The sequence below is a fragment of the Delphinus delphis genome, chromosome 6, assembly GCF_949987515.2.
Source record: "Delphinus delphis chromosome 6, mDelDel1.2, whole genome shotgun sequence".
Lineage (NCBI taxonomy): Eukaryota > Metazoa > Chordata > Mammalia > Artiodactyla > Delphinidae > Delphinus > Delphinus delphis.
The window spans coordinates 80,765,123-80,784,909 of NC_082688.1; the positions used below are offsets into that span (position 1 = coordinate 80,765,123).

A 19,787-nucleotide genomic window follows, 5' to 3' on the forward strand; every position below is an offset into this window, starting at 1 on the left:
CAGAGGATCACTGTGACTTAGTTCAGTGAGCCAGGAATTGAGGGCAAGAGAGGTAATGGACGTTGGGGAGGACTTTTAGGCTACTATGAGTACTTTGGCTTTTATGCTAAGTATAAGTGAATATAAACCCTAATAAGATCAAGTAACCTCAAATAGGAGTCCTTATTAGAGATCTAGGGTCAGGAGAAGGTAAGCAGTCAGAGAAGGAACTCTGTAACTTCTAGTCTTAGGATAGCATAAATTAATGTTGTATCCTAGATGTAAGATTATACCAAAACAAATAATAAGTTCTTTGCTGATATTTTGTACTTTATTTTTGATTGTAGGGACTTTCAGTTACCTTGATGATGTCCCATTTAAGATAGGAGACAAATTCAAAACACCAGCTAAAGTTGGTCTACCTATTGGCTTCTCCTTGCCTGATTGTTTGCAGGTTGTCAGAGAAGTACAGGTAAGTGGTAATTTTTAGTTAAAGTTTAGTACATTTAACATTTTAAGGAGTAAGAATTTGCTGTATAGTGAAATAGAAAAAAAATTTCTCCTGTCTCTTATTTGTGTTTCTGATAGCTCCTGTTATCGCTTGGCTCACACTGTCTCACTCACTCACACACAGGCGTGCGTACACACACACGCACATTTATATATGTTTATATATCTGTTACAGATTTTGTGTAATCTGATTGTATGTTCCTGGGATTCTGTGCCTTGTCCAAAACAAATCCCCATTGCTCATCTGACGTGCTTCTTCCCCTCTTTCCTTCTCTCTATTAATGTCCTCATTACCTTCTTGGTCACTCAAGTTACGTAGTATTTTCTCTCTGCTGTGTCTTCCCTTTGCCATTCAGTTATTCCTTACCTTATTTTTTCACTGGGCTATTTCAGTAGCCTCTTTAATGGGCTCCTCTGCTTACAGCATTTTCCTTCTATTTTTCATATTGTTTCTAGAATAATATTCCTGAATTTAAAAACTTACAGTGATTCACCAACCTTACTGAATCAAGTCTAGACATAAGGTTATGGTCGAGTACCTTAGCTCATCATCTCCTCTATATTCCCTCCAAACCAGGATACTGTAGCAATTTGTTGAATGTACTGTGTGTATTACCTGTCTTTACCATGCTTTTCTCATGAGTTGTTATCCCCACTTGAAATATTATTCTCTTTCTCACCATACTAAAAGCTGTCTGCTTGTTAAAAATTTATCTATTCTAGACTGTGCTTAAATGCCATCTCCTCAGTAGCTTCTTTTTCAGCCCTTACATTTTTAAAGCTCAGTTATTTATAAATGTATAAAATTACATCTTGAAAGCAGCAAATAGCGCCATGTTACGTGACTTCCTACACACTTATTGACTGCCTGATTTTGAGTGACGCTCTGCTAGGGTTGAGGATAAAGATAAATGCCTTAACCACTTTCCTCAAGGAGCTTACAGTTTAGAGAAGGAGTTACATGGAAAAACAGAAAGGTACGCTACTCACCCAAACACTTCTTCCTGTGACTCTAGATTTTTTAAAATACAACTTCCTGGCAAAGAAGGGGGATTTACTAAGGAATTACCATGTTACTCTAAAATGTATTCTTTGAAAAAAAAAAATTGGGAATTCCCTGGTAGTCCAGTGGAAAGGATGCCGTGTTTTCACTGCCAAGGGCCCGGGTTCAATCCCTGGTTGGGGAACTAAGATCCCACAAGCCAGGCAGTGTGGCCAAAAAAAATAATAATAATGAAAATAAATAAATAAATAAAATAAAATGTATTCTTTGTTTTACCTTCCAGTCTTTTTTAGGAAATAATCGTAGTGGGAGAACTTCAGTTATATTTTTTAAATAAAAGTTTTATTGATATAATTCACATACCACAAAATTTTCCCTTTTAAGGTATGCAAATAAATTTGTTTTTAGTATATTCACAGTTGCATAACTATCATTACCATCTCATTCCAGAATATTTTCATCACCCTGAAAAGAGACCCAGTGTCCATTAGCAGTCACTCCCTATTTTCCCCTTCCCCCAGCCCCTGGCAACCACTAAATCTACTTTCTGTCTCTCTGCATTTGCCTATTCTGGAATATCATATAAGTGGAATAATACAATATTTAGTCTTTTATATATAACTATTCATAAATATATATGTGACTGGTTTATTTTACTTCAGTGTTTTCAAGTTTTATCTATATTGTATGAATGAAGTATTAGTACTTCATTCATTATTATGGCTGAATAATTCCATTGTATTGATATATACCACAGTTTGTATATCCATTCATCAGTTGATAGACTTTTTTTTTTTTTTTTGGCTGTGTGGCTTACGGGATCTTAGTTCCCGACCAGGGATCGAACCCACGCCCCCTACAGTGGAAGCGTGGAGTCTTAAAACCACTGGACCACCAGGGAAGTCCCCAATTGATAGACATTTTTGATGGTTTCCAATTTTTTGGCTTTTAGGAATAATGCTGCTGTGAACTTTTTTTTTTGGCTGCATTGGGTCTTCATTGCTGCGTGTGGGCTTTCTCTAGTTGTGGCAAGCCAGAGCTACTCCTCCTTGTGGTGCATGGGCTTCTCATTGCGGTGGCTTTTCTTGTTGCAGAGCATGGGCTCTAGGCGAGCGGGCTTCCGTAGTTGCAGCACGTGGGCTCAGTAGTTGTGGCGAGCGGGCTTATTTGCTCCGCGGCATGTGGGATCTTCCCTGACCAGGGATCGAACCCATGTCCCCTGCATTGGCGGGCAGATTCTTAACCACTGCGCCACCAGGGAAATCTGTGTTGTGAACATTTGTCTACAGGTTTTTGTGCAGACATATGCTTTCAGCTTTCTTGGGTATATACATAGGAGTGGAATTGCTGGGTCATATATTAACTATGTTTAACCTTTTGAGGAATTGCCAGACTAATTTCCAAAGTGGCTGCACCATTTTACAATCCTACCTACACTGCATGAAGTTTCCAGTTCCTCTACATCCTTGCCAACTTTTGTTATCATCTGTCTTTTTAGTTATTTATGTACATCCTAATGGGTGTGCAGTGGTCTTACGGTTTTTGTTTTCGGTTTTTTGGCCGCGTGGCATTTGGGATCCTAGTTGCCAGACCAGGGTTTGAACCCACGCCCCCTGCAGTGGAAGCATGGCATCTTAACCACTGGACCGCCAGGGAATTACCCCTCTTATGGTGGTTTTGATGTACATTTCTCTAGCTACTAATAATGTTGACTATCTTAGATGTTTTTGAATACTGAATCGATACTCCTTTTGTGTATGGAGACTTTATTGGGCCAGAAGAGATAGAGATTTCCCTTATGAAGTTTTACCTTGTTCTGTTTCCTTGGTGGCTTTTTTATTGGCAGCAACAAATATTCAGTAAATACCACTCTGTGTGCAGAATACTGCTAGCAATATGATTTAAATAACACCTCCATTTTATTTCAGTAGTCCTCATATTATTTGCTGCCTCATTGATTCATTCAGAAGGCTTTTGGAATCCCACATCGTTGCTGTTAATAGGCTTTGCTGGGAATTTTCTGTTTGATCAGTGTGATGCACTAATGAGTGCCTGGTACTGTGCCTGTCATACTCATCACACCCACTAATAACAAAAGAGGAGATCAAGGCTCCAAGCTCCATTCCTGTGTGGGCTGGCTGCAGTGTTTTTGTTCTCTAATTGCAGGTAGCTTCCTTAAACTTCGACTGCCTAGGGTCTCCAGCGGGGGATTTGGCTGTGGTATTGGTGTGGTGTTGGCGCTGGCTCCCTCTCTATCCAGAGAAGAGTCAGACCTAGAGCCCTAGACAGCTTGAAGCTTCCTGTAACTTTTTCATATTTGCCCTTGCATGACAATACAAACTTGAGATTTCAAATTAAAAATCATCAAAGTGAGCCCGTAAAACATACATAAACCTTTGCACCCAGGTCCGGAAAGTACTGAAATGGTGGTAGTGGCCACAGTAGTGGAGGGTGGCCTTTAGTGTCACGGTTTAGAGCAGACTCTGGTTCAGCGATTCATGAGCTGGAATTGCCATGTAATAGCTGTGTAATCTTGTACATATTTTAAGGTTTTTATAAGGATTAAGTAAAATAATGCATTTATAATGCTTATTCTGGTTCCTGGTACTCCATAAATGTTAGATGATGTTATTATTTATTATTGTACACTCAAAAATCACATTCTTTTTCACTGTAATATTTCTGCTGTTTTTTTCCTTTCTGTTTTTTCTTATGTTCCAAGTATTCTACATTACTTTGGTAATTACAAAAAAACAAAACACTAAAGAGGAAAGAAATTTACACTTGTTTTTGGGAGTAAAACTTCAGAGATCTGTGTTTACAGGCAGTGGGAAGTTGGTCACAGCCTCAGTTTTTGATGGAGGAAACCAGTTGCATAATTGGATTTCCTCCACAGTTAGAAGCAGCAACCTTTGCCCAGTGCTATTTTCTCACTATTCAGTTAGTGGTAGAAAGGAAGCCCTGTGATCCCCCAAGTGTCTTTTTGGGGCCCAGTGACTGGCTCAGGGTGTATAAGTGAACTTCTTGACATGTGCATTTCCAGGCTTCTTTTGTGTTGTTTGAAGCTGAAACGTTTAGGGATGACCTGAGGCACTTTATTATGTTTCTTCTACTCTAAAACTCTAGGCCTACCGTGGCTCTAGGTCATGGTAGGCCTCCTTCCTCTCCCTTTCTCCTCTTTACTCTTATCGCGCCTCCAACCTTGAATGTGCACAGATTGTTTAGCTTTTACTCTTTTCCACAGTGGCTGTGCCAGTTTACACTGCCACCAACAGTGTGTATGAAGGCTCCCTTTTCTCCCCATCCTCTCCAACACTTGTTATTTCTTGCCTTTTTGATAATAGCCATTTCGCTGGGCGTGAGGTGATATCTTATTGTGGCTTTGATTTGCATTTCCCTAATAATTAGTGATGTTGAACATCTCTTCATGTGCCTCTTGGCCATCTATATGGCTTCTTTGGAAGAATGTCTATTCAGATCCTCTGGCCATTTTTTAATCAGGTTGTTTGCTTTTTGTTGAGTTTGTATCGTAAAATCTTAATTTGGTTATGTCTAGATTTCTTAATAAGCAGTTTTTCTACATTTAGAGTACAGTCTGTTCACTGTAATTTGGTAGTGGTTTAGAGCATAGAATCTGTTGTCAGACTGCCTGGGTTCAGATCCAGGCTCTACCGCTTAACAGCTTTATGACCTTGAGCATAGCCCCTGTAATTGCTGAAAAAATCTAGAGAACTAATATATAAAAAGTGCTTAGAATCATGCATGGCACCTTGTAAGTGCTTAAATACTAGGGGCTGTTGTTTTTATTGAGTGCGGGATCTATTTAGGGCATTGTGTTAGATAATGGAGACCTTAAGAGGGTCTAAAGCCCAGTTGCTGCCCACAAGAGGCTTGTGATAGTGTTGGGGAAATGTTTAGAGGAAGACTAAAGCTACTTGTGGTCACATGTGCTCAGCATCAAATAATAGAGACAGACACTATGTAAGAGTTCAGAGGAAGGAATGGGCCATCAGGAAAGCTTTATAGAGGAGGCAGCTGAGTTCTGCCTGAGCCACCAATGAAGAATTCTAAGAAGGGAAATAGCCTGAGGGGAGAGAAGCAAGGGAAGTGGCAAGGTACATTTGGCCTGGTATGTAGGATTAGAGGTGAGAGGAGCTCTTTCTAGTTAATTTCTAGAAGTAACCAGGGAGCATAGTTTGATTAAATCAAGTAAGATTAGGAAGTCTTAGTTTTCCTGAGTGGGGATCCTCCCATACACCTTAATAAATGCTGCCTTGCCAGGGTGAGGAAGAAGTGAATTGGGTGGAGGAATTGGGTGGGGGAGGGGCAGCCACCTGGGTTCACACTTCCTTTATCTGATATATCTTTGCAGTATGACTTCTCTTTGGAAAAGAAAACCATTGAGTGGGCTGAAGATATTAAGAAAATCCAAGAAGCCCAGTGGGAAGCAGAGCGCAAGGCTGAGGAAGCAGAAGCTAAGGTGAATTCTAAGAGTGGCCCAGAGGGTGACAGCAAAATGAGCTTCTCCAAGACTCACGGTACAGCCACAATGCCACCTCCTATCAATCCCATCCTTGCCAGCTTACAGCACAACAGCATCCTCATGCCGACTCGGGTCAGCAGCAGTGCCACAAAACAGAAAGTTCTCAGCCCACCCCACACAAAGGCAGATTTCAATCCTGCTGACTTTGAGTGTGAAGAAGACCCGTTTGATAATCTGGAGTTAAAAACTATTGATGAGAAGGAAGAGCTGAGAAACATTCTGGTAGGAACCAGTGGACCCATTATGGCCCAGTTATTGGACAGTAACTTGCCTAGAGGTGGCTCTGGGTCTGTGTTACAGGATGAGGAGGTCCTGGCATCCCTGGAGCGGGCAACCCTAGATTTCAAGCCTCTTCACAAACCCAATGGCTTTATAACCTTACCACAGTTGGGCAACTGTGAAAAGATGTCGCTGTCTTCCAAAGTATCCCTTCCCCCTATCCCTGCAGTAAGCAATATCAAGTCCCTGTCCTTCCCCAAACTTGACTCTGATGACAGCAGTCAGAAGACAGCCAAGATGGCAAGCACTTTCCATAGCACATCCTGCCTCCGCAGTGGCACGTTCCGGAATTCCCTAAAGCCTTCCACCCAAAGCAGTGCCAGTGAGCTCAATGGGCATCATGCTCTTGGGCTTTCAGCTTTGAACTTGGACAGTGGCACAGAGGTGCCAACCCTCACCCATTCCCAGATGCCTTCCCTCTCTGTCTTGTCTGTGTGCACAGAAGAATCATCACCTCCAAATACCTGTCCCACGGTAAGCCTTTTATAAATTTATTTATTTATTTTTGGTTGCGTTGGGTCTTCAGTGCTGCGGGCGGGCTTTCTCTAGTTGTGGTGAGCGGGGGCTACTCTTCATTGCGGTGCGCGGGCTTCTCATTGTGGTGGCTTCTCTTGTTGTGGAGCATGGGCTCTAGGCACGCGGGCTTCAGTAGTTGTGGCACACGGCCTCAGTAGCTGTGGCTCGTGGGCTCTAGGGCTTAGTAGTTGTGGCACACGGGCTTAGTTGCTCCACGGCACGTGGGATCTTCCCAGACCAGGAATCAAATCCATGTCCCCTGCATTGGCAGGCGGGTTCTTAACCACTGTGCCACCAGGGAAGTCCCACAGTAAGCCTTTTAAATCCCCCTGAATTAAAAATAAAGCTCCACAGATTTCTAAATTCTACCCAGCAGTTGCCACCCTCACATTCTTCTTTGCAAGGTTTAGGGCAGGATGGGGCATGACCAAATTGACCTTGCTTACATTAAGTATATGTAGTTCTGTTTATTTTTCTGAGGACAGAGATTATTAGCTTTGCACCTAACCTGGTTAATGTTGGCTTGTTCCTCCCTGCATCTTTTTGGTCTTTTCCTTCAAAAAGATAATGTGTATCATGTGAATGATGTTTTCCTGCCTAATCAATTTGTTGTTTTCTGTGCTGCCATGTCTTGTGTTTGCATTTTTTAAAGGCTTTCTTTCTTTGTACCTTTTTACTTTTTCCTATTAGCTTTCTTAATTTTTTTATGGTTGCTTGGTATTCCTCCTTTTATCTTCTCCCTACCTCCCTCTCCTTCCTCTTTCCATCTCACTCTGCCTTGAAGTTTGGCTCTTTTGTGTTTGACTAATTTGGGGTTATGTTTTTCAAACTGGGCGGTACTTTAGTAACTGGGGCATAATTTGTATTGGAAGTTTCAGCAAAAGATAGAAATTTGTCATTTTTAAACCTATAGGTTTTAATCCTGCAATTACTTTTTTTTTCTTACTACTAAGAATTGTGCAGTTTTCTCCAAAGGGAGGGAGAGGGGAAGGTTGGAAGTCAGATTTAGTGTTGAAGGGTGGATTGATACGAAAGTTGTAATTTGTATCATCTTGAAGAAAATCTGATTTGTCACACAAGAGAGATGCATACATATATAGGGAGGTTACTTTATGTGGTTGTTTCAGCCCCACAGAACAATTGCATTATAGAATAGAAATCACAGAAGACCAAGAACCTTTTGCTACACCAGTTCAGATTTTTTAAATGACAGCATATCAAGACAGTATTTAGAGCCAGAAAGGAGCCTGATTGTATTAGTGGGAAATCTCTGAGAGACCATAATAAGCCTGCTATTAGCTGGTAGAAAAGATGAGCCTTGGCCTGCCTTACAAAGAGTGCAAGTTCCCAGCAGTGACATTCTTGGTAAATGATTTTCTCTGTGTGAGTGCTTCCATTGTCAGAGCTTACTGCTGCCCGTAAACTTCCATGGACCCTGGCCCAGAGAAACTAAATAGAGTGCATAACATCTCCTAGGGTGGACCTTATCCTAATTCCTCCTGGTTTGTGGTTGGACTTTGGTCAGCAGGATACTCCTCTTCGCTTTGTGACTCATTGTGTGCTTTAGAGGAATTAAAAGCACTCTGAAAGGTTCCCCCACCCCCACCGACTTAGAGTGTCAGCGGAAACCATGCTTCTCCCTGGCCTGGGGACTGACTGCCTTTGGGGGGCAAATATAAACAGAGTTGGAGTTCTGATGATCTTTTTTTTTTTTTTTGCGGTATGTGGGCCTCTCACCGTTGTGGCCTCTCCTGTTGCGGAGCACAGGCTCCGGACGCACAGGCTCAGTGGCCATGGCTCACGGGCCCAGCAGCTCTGTGGCATGCGGGATCCTCCCGGACCGCGTCCCCTGCATTGGCAGGTGGATTCTCAACCACTGCGCCACCAGGGAAGCCCAGAGTTCTGGTGATCTTTTAAGGAAGTCATGACCCTTACCTCCAGGGAGCAAAGCCTAGTTCCCATCCTGGCTTTCTATCCTTAGTGCGAGTCTTTGAGGCCCACGGTAGGAGCTTCCCAGTGAGAGAAGCACTTCTCTCCAAGATAGGGACTTGAGGCAGGTGGGTGGTGATGGTGGTCAGCTGGACTGTATACATCCTTCAAATAGGAACTCCTAGGGAAGTGTTCCTGGAATTTGGTTCTTGTCGGCTATTTCAGGCCCAGTGTTTGGGTCTCATTTTTTAGATTTTGATTTCATGTTTCACTGTTTTATATAAACTAATCTTAGAAGTTGAGAACTCCATGGGATCATGTTAAGAGGAACAATCTTGTGATGTGCCCTTATTCTGTGTCCAGCATAGACCTGCCTGACCTAGCACCAGGGCCTCTTCCCACTGCCCCTCAACCCTTCAAGGAGTCTTGCTCTGCTCACAGGTTAGGCTCATTCTGCCATTGGGTTCTCTTTCTCCGGCTATGGATATCTATTTCCCACTTTTTCACAGTTACTTCAGCAAAATATTTGCCTTTTTCCTTATACTTCTGAGTTCTCAATTTACTAATTTTGGCCAAGAAGCATACGAGTAGTGCCAGTTTGCTTTTAAATTGTATCCTAAATAATTTTCATTACATACAATCTCTTAGCTTTTCGGTGTTTGAATCTGTTGATCGTTTCTTATGTTGCCATTGCTTTAATACTTACAGTAGAGTCCTTCTCCATCTCTAGATTTAAAAAATGAGGGACTTCCCTACCAGTCCAGTGGTTAGGACTTGGCGCTTTCACTGCTGTGGCCCCAGGTTCGATCCCTGGTTGGGGAACTAAGATCCCACAAGCCATGTGGTACAGCCAAAAAAAGAAGAAAAAGAAAAGGAAGAAATAGGAAGCCTCAAAAAAGAAATAAACAAATGAAAAACATTTTTAATAAATAAAAATAAAAAATGAATTTATTTTTATCAAAGTACTACAAACATATTTTAATGAAATCAAGTAGCATTTAAAAGGCTTGTATTGAAAAACAGTAGCTCCCTGCCTCACCTCTCCCCAGTTCCAGTTTTGCTTCCCATAGTCAGGCACTTTTGACCTTTAAACTGTTTATGCTGGGATTTATCTCTGTATTTCTGAATTAGATGCTTACATTTTTCTAAATTTATCAATTTTAGACAGGTTTATACTTCCTGTTGCAGTAGTTGAGGATTTAGCTCTGATAATAGCCCCTTCTCTACCTTCTTCCTGTACCTCCCATCATATTTATATCACAAATTTCGGTTCAGTTAATGTTATTGTTGATATTATTATGGTTGGGTAAATATTTATTACTGAGTTCAGATGGTGTACTCTGGTGATGATGATGATTTTTTTGGTAGCTTTTTGTTTCTCTAGTTTAACTGCCCCATTAAAAAAGTCTGCATGGTTTCTTTGTGCCTGTTGCTAATTTTGTCCAAATGCTCCAAAAGAGCTGCCAAAGACCTAATGATAATTTTCTTGTTCAAATACATTCAAGCATGTTGGTCAACCTGTCTGATTTTGTCTTTTTGGGGGGGGGGGTTCTTTGTTGCTGCGTGCGGGCTTTCTCTACCTGTAGTGAGCGAGAGCTACTCTTCGTTGCGGCGCGCGGGCTTCTCAGTGCAGGGGCTTCTCGTTGCGGAGCACGGGCTCTAGGCACACGGGCTTCAGTAGTTGCTGCGCATGGGCTCAGTAGTTGTGGTGTGCAGGTTTCAGTAGTTGTGGCTCGTGGGCTGCAGAACACAAGCTCAGTAGTTGTGGCGCGTGGGCTTAGTTGCTCCACAGCATGTGGGATCTTCCCAGACCAGGGATCAAACCCGTGTCCCCTGTGTTGGCAGGCAGATTCTTAACGACTGCGCCACCAGGGAAGTCCTATTTTTGAGTCCTTGAATATCTAAAAATGTCTTAATTTTACCCTCACATGTGAATAATACTTTGGATTTAGATTTCTTAGTTGAAGGTCATTTTTCTTCAAGAATTTTTAAGACATTGCTCCCTTAAAAAAAAAAATTCAAATTTAAGTATAAGCTCCACTGATTTCTAGCAATACAGTGCTATTCTGATTTCTTCCCCTACTCCCACAAGCTTTCTTTTCTTCATTTCTGGAGATTAGAAATTTACCAGTGATGGGCTTTGTTCATTCATTGTGCTTGGCCCTCCTGGATCCAAAGGCTCAGCTCAGTTTTCAAAATCTGGTTGATGTGGTTCGTTGCTTTGTATTTTCTTTTTTGTATTTTCTATCTCTTTGACTTTATGTTTTACTTTCTGGGATATATCCTTGCCTGTGTATAACCCTTTTTTTTTTTTAATATCATAATCTTTTAAATAAAATTTTTACTTTATTTTAAATTTCCAAGTGTTTTGTCTTTTCCCTCTTCTGGTTTGGTCTTATGTTGGTGGCTTTGGCTTTCTATTCACATTTAAGAGTGAGGCACTAAAATAAATCAAAACGGAGAATGTGTATGTTGGGGTGTGCTTGCTGATCATGAAGATTCACTATAGGCTGAAGGTTAGTTGGCTTTGAGGGGAGCTCTGCAAAACATCAACATGTGAAGGTCTTGGGGGCTATTAAAATTTATCTAGAGAGTTCTGCTTGAATGCTAAAGAAGGTGGGGAATGCTGGTGTAGTTACTTAGTCCCTTTTGGTTCTTGCACCTCACTCTGCCATATGCTGTGCTTGGTACCCTTAGTCCTTTTGGCTCACGTTTTCTAGAGACTTAATGTTCTGCCTCCTGCAAAGGTGAGGTGGGGAAGGTCTGCTTGAGGGTTTTCTGCTCTGATCACTGCCTTCGTTTCTTGCCTTATCCCAACAGTACCGGGTGCTTCCAAATGCTGAACCCGTCTCTCTCGGGGTCTCCAGGGGCGTGTAACTTCATTGCCTCTGCCCATTACTCTGCCTCCATTAGCATTCCACCTTCTAAAATTTCATTGAAATATATTGTCCTCTGCTGTTCCCTCTTTTTCTTTGACCTTAAAGGTTAATACAGTTTTAATTGTTTTATTATCATTTTAGTGGGTTTTGGAGGGGAGGAGAATCAGTGTCAACTTATTGTGTTAAATGAAAATCCCCCCTTTGAAATCCTAATAGAGCTCCACTTATTCAGTAACTGATTAGGGGTAAGTTTCAAGCTCAAAGCCAGGCCTTAGGCATCTAGAAATGCATGTGTCATGGAAACTAACCTCTAGGAGCTCATACTGTGTGTAATAAGTACTGTGCCAGCAGTGCGACCAAAATGCTGTTTGGCTATTGGTATTCTCAAGCCCAGGTAGAGCCTGCCCCTGAAAAGAGAGAGACAATCTTGGGGCCTGCATTGGCCAGAGGGTGTGATGCAGTTCCCATGCCCTGTCGTGACTCCTGTAACCTAATGACTGAGCCCCACGATTGGACTGCCTGGAGTATGCTGTGGGTGAGATGGTTAAGCAGAAACTACTGGCTTTTAGGCCTGTAGAATCTTCTTGGTTTTTCCCAGCTGACTTGGAGGAGAGCATCCGGTTATAGCTATATAATTTGTTTTTAATATTTTATTTTTAGTTTAATAATATATTTTAAAATATTTATTTGTTTGTTTTTGGCCACTTTGGGTCTTCATTGCTGCGCACGGGCTTTCTCTAGTTGCGGCTAGCAGGGGCTACTCTTCATTGTGGTGCGCGGGCTTCTCATTGCTGTGGCTTCTCTTGTTGTGGAGCACGGGCTCTAGGCACGTGGGCTTCAGTAGTTGTGGAGCGTGGGCTTCAGTAGCTGTGGCTCGTGGGCTCTGGTGCACAGGCTCAGTAGTTGTGCACGGGCTTAGTTGTTCTGCAGCATGTGGGATCTTCCCGGACCAGGGCTCGAACCCGTGTCCCCTGCATTGGCAGGCGGATTTCAAACCACTGCACCACCAGGGAAGTCCGGAGCTATATAATTTTGAACATGCTTTTAGGATAGCAGGCTCCTTTCCCTCCTCCCTCCCCCACCCCGGCCCCCCGCAAAAAAAAAAAAAAGAAATAAAGAAAATTTTGTTGAAAAACTTTCCCTGGTTCTTCAGAGCTGGGCCAAGCTGTCAAACAGCTTGTGACCTTGTTCCCATGGTGGTTCTGTCCTTTGGCCTGGGAGTGAGCTGCCTTTTTGCCTTGGGGCTGACTCATTATCAGAAGTGGTGGGAGGATTTAATCCTGGGAATCTGTCCACCAGTCAGGCTGGGGTTAGTAAGGTCCAGTAGCAGCAGGGCCCTAGAGACCACAGTCCAGTCCTTGAGGGCACAGCCTGGAGTGGGTAGCAGTCCTTCAGTCTTGGCTCCGTACAACAGCGGCTATTGCAGGGAATCAAAGCACAGTGCATGGTGTGGGGCAGAGATGGAGTGCCCTCAGAGCACGGGAGCCCTGAGCTGGCCAAGTGTGGGAACTGCGCTGGCAGTCTCTGCCCAGCCAGCGATAGTAGAAGCGAGGATGGACACATTACTGGCAGAGTCAGTCCAGAGTGGGGGTGTTTGAGGTTACTGATCCCTTTAGGACTCAGATACGGCAGCCTACGAAAGGGATAAAGGAGCCTTGGAGAGAAATAACAGCAGCCAGCTTGAGCATCAGTCCCGAATGTAGTTTTCAGAACTTCTTTCTCCACCTCAAGCCCAGGGGGTTTGGGCATGGAAGGGCATGTGGCTCTTGTGGTGCTTCCTCACTCTGCAAGGTGGGATGAAGGCAGAGGACAGCCACAGTTGCAGGTGTCTTCCCAGTTTTTCTCTCTCTCAGCTGGAGCTCCCCTACCACTATTCAGTCTTCTTCAGGATGTCTGGCCAGAAACCTGGCCCTTGCTTGCAGGCAGGTTGCTTGACTGGGAGGTTTCATTAGGTCAGAAACGACAAGCCCCTGGATTGGGCTACATGTCTTTCTTCTTGCCTTAATCCTTTTGTTTCTCCACCACCAGGTCACACCTCCTAATCTCTCAATGTCACAAGTGCCCAACACTCCCAGCTGTCCCCAGGCTTACTCTGAACTGCAGACGCTGTCCCCCAGTGAGCGGCATTGTGTGGAGACGGTGGTCAGCATGGGCTACTCATATGAGTGTGTCTTGAAAGCCATGAAGAAGAAAGGAGAGAATATTGAGCAGGTGAGCGGTTAGTCAGCCATGGGGCAGGGCGGGGGTAGGAGAGAGGTCCCACATCTCTGGAGCTGGAATAGTGTCTTGCCTTTATCCTAGAGTCCCTCAGACTCACAGCACCATTGTCTTTTCCTGTGACTTGAGGGGGTGTGGGCAGGACTCAGGGTGCTTTGTTGGGCAAACCAGCAGCCTCAGCAGCAGTGCTTTGCAGCTTCTGCTTTGGGGGCTGCTCTGAGACCTAGGCTGAAGGAGAGCTTTGAGAGTATTGGAGTTGTTGACTGTTACCCAGTTATCCCCTTCTCTGCCTCTCCTGAGACAGCATTCTAGGCTTGAGGTATGGTCAGAGGTCTTCTTCCAGAAATGTTTATCCTGTCAGGACTGCCCAGGGAGTTCCAAAATAGTGTACTGGAGTCCTAAACCTTGGGGGAACTTTCTGACTTGGGTGGTTTCTTAGAAGAATATCTTGGGACTTCCCTGGTGGCGCAGTGGTTAAGAATCCACCTGCCAGTGCAGGGGACACGGGTTCGAGCCCCGGTCCGGGAAGATCCCACATGCCACGGAGCAACTAAGCCCGTGCGCCACAACTACTGAGCCTGTGCTGTAGAGCCCATGAGCCACGAGTACTGAGCCCACGTGCCACCACTACTGAAGCCCATGTGCCTAGAGCTCGTGCTCTGTGACAAGAAGTCACTGCAGTGAGAAACCCGCACACCACAACTAGGGAGAAAGCCTGTGCGCAGCAATGAAGACCCAGTGCAGCCAATGATGATAATGATGCTAATAATAATAAATAAATAAATTTAGAAAAAAGAAAAGTTACCATTAAAAAAAAAAGAATATCCTGCCTAGGCTGTGGAATTGACATCAGCTGGGAGATGTGAGTCAGCTGTGACAGGAACTCCTTTGAAAAATGGCTATGCATGTTTAGAAGGGTGTACCTATCAGCAAGTAGCCACTGAGGTACTGCTGTGTTGGACACAATTCAAGGCACAAAATCAAGTCCTATCTAGGATCTAATAGCCAGGGTGGGGAGCAGATGTCACACTTGGTAGGTTTGTGTAAGACTTTTGGGAAGCACAGACAAGAGTGGCAATAGGTGCTTAAACCTTTCTCTTTTCTTAGATTCTCGACTATCTCTTTGCACATGGACAGCTCTGTGAGAAGGGCTTTGACCCTCTTTTAGTGGAAGAGGCTCTGGAAATGCAGCAGTGTTCAGAGGAAAAGGTAGGAACCTTCATGCTTCACGGGAACCCTCTGGAAAGAAGGGACAAAGTAGTCTGTCTTGGTCCTCCTGGACTACAACCTTCATCCCTTCCAGTGACTGTAGGCAGAGGTAGTTGAAGCACAGAATTTCTCATGTCCAGAAAGGCATTTGGCTAGTTTGGCTCAGATAAAGTATCGGGTTGAAGACTATCTAGAATCCCAGGGAAGAGACGGGAAAAATGACCTGGGCAAAAAGCCATATTTTTGGATGTTGGGGGAGATTGCTAGTCACTTCACCTAGGCTGCTAGCCAGAAAGCAGCCATTTCTGGGTTCAGTATCCTGCTGGGTGGGAACACAGATGTGGATGGTGGGACCTGAGTGAAGGTCAGCAAGGTTTGGGACTGGGCATGGCTCCTGATGGACGATTGGCCATGGCATCAACCTGTCTTCCTCCACAGCCTCGCTTCCTCTACGGCCCTCCTCTGCTTGCTAGGGGAACCTCAGAGAGGCTCATGAGGCTCCGGCAAAGAACGCTCCCCCAAGCAGCCCCCTTACACACATATTCCTCCACTCAGCTGTGCTGTGTGGCTTGGACCCCTTTCTTGAGTCTGTATTCTCTTATTTCCCTTAGATGATGGAGTTTCTTCAGTTAATGAGCAAATTTAAGGAAATGGGCTTTGAACTGAAAGATATTAAGGAAGTTCTGCTATTACACAACAATGACCAGGACAATGCTTTGGAAGACCTCATGGCTCGGGCGGGAGCCAGCTGAGACCAGGCCCTGCCTAGGCCCTGCCACGGAGCCCCCCCCCCCCCCGCCGAAGGCCCTGAGGAGACCACCTGTGGGGAAGAAGGGGCACGCTTCCGGATTTTCTTTTGGGGGTGGAAGGTCAGGTGTAGAGACTGTGTTTGCCAAGTCTCTATGAGCCTAGGTCCTGAGCTGGGGAGAAAGTGGGGAAGATTTGGGCGTGCATATGCCCCCGGAACTGTCCCGGCTCCTTCCACAGTAAAAGTATTTGTATTCTGAGAAGTGTCCTTCCCACCTTGGCCATCCAGAGAGACTTCTCTGGTCTTTCTGGGGTCTGTATGGCCTCAGCCGAAACCTGTCCCAGCTGCCAAAAGGAGTTGGGGAGAAGGAGGTGGGAGGGCCAGACTCAGTGCTGCTCTGGGGCTAGATGTTTCCCTTCTCTGCAAGGGTGGACTGACCTCTAATCCAAGTTGAGTGCAATTGAAAGGTTCTTCCAGGGTTTTGTTTTTTTCCCCCTTTAACGATGTCACTTAGTGTTAACACTGGCTCTGCAATGTCTCTGAGGTGCAAAGAATGCCCTTTTCCCCTTGGGGCCCTGAGTTTGCCTTTTCTGCCAGGCAGTTACCATACTTCCCTGCCCCAGCCTGTTTCTTTTGGCCTGGTTTGGACCACAGTCTTCTGCTACCCGAGATTTTAGAGCCCCCTGCTCTAGAAAACAGTTGTCAGTTTAAGAAATCATTGGCCCCTTCCTAGCACATCAAGTGGGGAAGAAAGAGGCTGTGATTTAGTCACCCAGCACTAACTCCACCTCAGTTCTCCCTGGAGAACAGCCTCTCCCTCCAGCCCCCTGCTCTAGGATGACACAATGAATAACACCTAGTCATAGAAATTAGTCTTTGGTTTGTTTTGTATTATGTTGTACATCATTAAAGATCTAAATACAAAGGATATACAGTCTTGATGAATCTAAAGTAATTTGCTAACTATTTTGATTTTTCAGAGAGAACTACTAATAAAAATCTAAAAGGTATATCCTGCTGTGATAACTTCTTTATTGCCAAGGACTGTTATACTGCAGGGTGGAAGTGAGTGAGTGGTAAAGGGATTTGCTGGGGATGGAACAGGAGCTAACCATTTTCTGTCATTTCAGTACTTTCTTCCAACTCTTAGGCCCATGGGACCCAGGAGCTGGCCCCCCAGTCTGCCCTGGTTTTTGGTTTGTAAAGGCAGGTGTAGACAAGGGTCTGTTTAAACTTGACCTAGCCCAGTCTCTGGGTCAAGGACATAGACATATGCCTTCCTGCAAGACTGACTGTGGCGGTGAGACAGGCTGGGCCTTCAGGGGAATCACTCAGAAATGAGGAACAAGCCCCTTGTCCTCTGAGCAGCATCATGCATAATTATGTGTTCCACAGGCAGGACTGGGATTCAGACTGCTTTATTAGCTCTCAGTAGTGCTGATGTAGCTGATGGAACTAGATTTATCCCTAGAGTTTCTTGTCCTTATACTTAATACTGCCCCACAGTCCCTCCTGTGCTCTTGGCTTGGATGGGTCTCTAATTTTTTTTTAGTGATCACGTGAGGAGCGGGTACAGAACCTTTGGGCTGGGAAGCACCAAGCTGGAAAGAGGCTGCCCTCTGGTGGTCAGGTCAGGCATGGCCATTGTCTCAGAAAGCCCCTCTTCTGGCCTTTAAAATTAATTAAACCCTTCTTTTAAAAACCTGTAAAAGTTATCCTTTACCTGTAGGAAATCAAAGTTTCATACCAAAATGGTGCCAGGGCCAAGGGCTTTGACATGAATTTCAACTTGATCCAGGGTAGCCTTGGTTAAGTGGGCCACCTGGAGGCCACTTGGTATTTCTTAAGCTTCTTTCTGCTAAAAAGATACAGAAGGAACTCACATGAAGGTGTGCGTGTATGTGTGTAGAACTGCTTTACTCCTCCCTTCTTTCACTCTCATCTCACACTACTGACCAGAGCACTCAGTGCCAAGACCCTGAACACAGGCCATTGAGGGGGGAGTAGATTGCCAGGGCAGTCCCGGATGAGGGTGAGGCTAGGAGACAGACTTGCCTGAGATAACTGCAGCTCTTCCACTATTCCGTGAGGGCGTGGGGGTGAGGATTCACAGACAGGAGCCAGAGCATGACGCAGGTGGATGGTCCCAGCACAAGGTAGAGATTGGAAAAGAATAATGCAGTGACGCGAGCACCCTCTTCTGTCTAAATACTGGATTGCAGGGAAGGAGGGGAACTGGAAGCATAAAGCCTGTCCCACATCTGCTGCTATTAAAGACATCAAGGTTTATTCATTTTACATTTTCAAAAGCTAACTAAAGTCCCAAATCAATCTCCAAGGGCTGATGGGGCAGAGCTCACCCTCCCCCGCCCCACTAGCACCAATGTTTTCATTTTTGACCAAGTCCTGGAGAAAGGCACAGAATCCAGCTGATAAAACCTCTGGGCTCAGCATGTTATCTTCCCTAGCTTGTGACCTCAACACAACCTCTAGGTTACCACTGACCATCCCCCCATCCACTGATCCCCAAATTTAGAAACATCTACAGGGTTATTAGACCTGTGTTTCCACAGACAAGGGGTCAGTAAAGGCAAATCCTCCTCCAGTCCCAAAGAAAAGGGAGGGGCCTATTAAGTTTTTCAGGCTGATCTGTCCTTCCTTACAGATGCTCCTGTGCTTAGAATTGAGAGAAGGATGCTTGGCCCTGAGAGAGGGGCTGGGGCCCAGCCAAGGCCACATGTGGCTAGGGAGAGGCTAGCATGGGCAGGACCAGGGAGTGGGTTCTGATATCTGTAGGGGGACCTGGCAGAGGCCCTCCAGCTCTTGAGAGCCCAGCCACCACATACTGGATCTTGTTCTAAGACACTGCTGTCCTCTCAGGGGCCGCAGCTGGCCTGTGGCAGGCCAGGTATAGCTGCAGCTGGCTCCTCAGACTCTGGATGCACTTGGACTTCAGAGCCATGATTTCATCTAACTGGGTCACAAAATCTTCAAAATCCTGGAAAGGAAACAAAGGACAAGTGGAGCTTTTGCTGTTGCTGCCAGATCAGCTTTTCTAGTCCCTTCTCTTGTATGAAGATTTCAGAGCCCAGGCCCTTCCTCCAGCTGGAAAATCTGCAGGACAGTCACCATGGCACAGTGTGGGACCACTTTTCTACACAGAGAGGTATTTCGCAGGGCAGAAGGGTGGTTTTGTAGAAGTACCTCTGGTCTGCATAAGGCAAGTAAGTCACTGTTACCATCACAGGGAGGGGCACCAACAAGCCACTAGGAGGGCAGAATGGCAAAGAACAGAGGCTGGAAACATTTTGGCCTGGGAATGGGGAGTGTAGCACCATCTCCCACCTGTCCTTGCACGCCCTCAAGCCAACTCAGAGGGGTGGCAAGAGCAGGTCCAAGGCCTCAACAAGGTTAGAGTGTGACAGCAGACCCTTTCTGTACACACAGCTGCATCAAAAAAGGATGACTGTCAAACTAGCTGCAGGCTAATTCCCAACAACCCCTGAGAGTCCGGCCAAGACCACTTACATTAGGAGCCAGCTGGCTCATCAGGGTCTCCTCCTTGAAGCCCAGCTTGGCCATTTCATCCAGCTGTTCCTGGTGTGCTCGGATGAGTACCTGCCTGGGAACCAGAGGGGATGCTGTGGTCCTCCGGGCCTCCCATCTCTCCTGGGCAGCTTTCTGGAAGTGAGCCTCATTTCCAGGCCAGGAGCTGCTTCTGCCCAAAGAGGCCGAGGCTGTGACCAGGACCAGCTCCCCAGCACCTCCTGCCCCTCACCCATTCTTTTCAGGCCTTGTCAAGGGGCTAGGGGGGTACAAATGAGATTCTGAGAAGAGATGGGCTTCTGGAGCAGCCCCCTGCCTCCAGATACACTGAGGCACAGGGCTGGATGCTGCTTCTCCTCCACAGGAGCTGCCCACATCTTCCCTGCAAGAAAGCTCAAGGCTGTGCCACTGCAGCTGGCACACTTGGCA

At 45.3% G+C, this 19,787-nt stretch overlaps 2 protein-coding genes across 5 annotated transcripts in view; one reads left to right on the top strand and one right to left on the bottom strand.

Moving 5' to 3' along the window:
• UBAP1 (ubiquitin associated protein 1) overlaps positions 1-19,787 on the top strand; it is a 73,729-nt gene that overhangs the window by 38,932 nt on the left and 15,010 nt on the right. For 2 of the 4 annotated variants that reach the window (XM_060014904.1, XM_060014903.1), the window contains exons 3-7: positions 327-451; positions 5,865-6,788; positions 13,667-13,849; positions 14,963-15,064; positions 15,676-16,822. In XM_060014904.1, coding sequence (XP_059870887.1) covers positions 327-451; positions 5,865-6,788; positions 13,667-13,849; positions 14,963-15,064; positions 15,676-15,816 — 1,475 coding nt within the window. In that variant the 3' untranslated portion in view covers positions 15,817-16,822. Of the gene's footprint in view, positions 1-326; positions 452-5,864; positions 6,789-13,666; positions 13,850-14,962; positions 15,065-15,675; positions 16,823-19,787 lie in introns of those variants that run through there. The other 2 variants (XM_069540778.1, XM_069540779.1) reach the window with 2 other exon arrangements.
• The window catches only part of KIF24 (kinesin family member 24), a 71,676-nt gene continuing 69,120 nt past the window's right edge, over positions 17,232-19,787 (bottom strand). Inside the window, exons 12-13 of the mRNA XM_060014901.1 lie at positions 19,341-19,434; positions 17,232-18,810 (exon numbers count right to left, since the gene is read on the bottom strand). Of these exons, the coding sequence (XP_059870884.1) occupies positions 18,670-18,810; positions 19,341-19,434 (235 nt within the window). The 3' untranslated portion in view covers positions 17,232-18,669. The remainder of the gene's footprint in view (positions 18,811-19,340; positions 19,435-19,787) is intronic.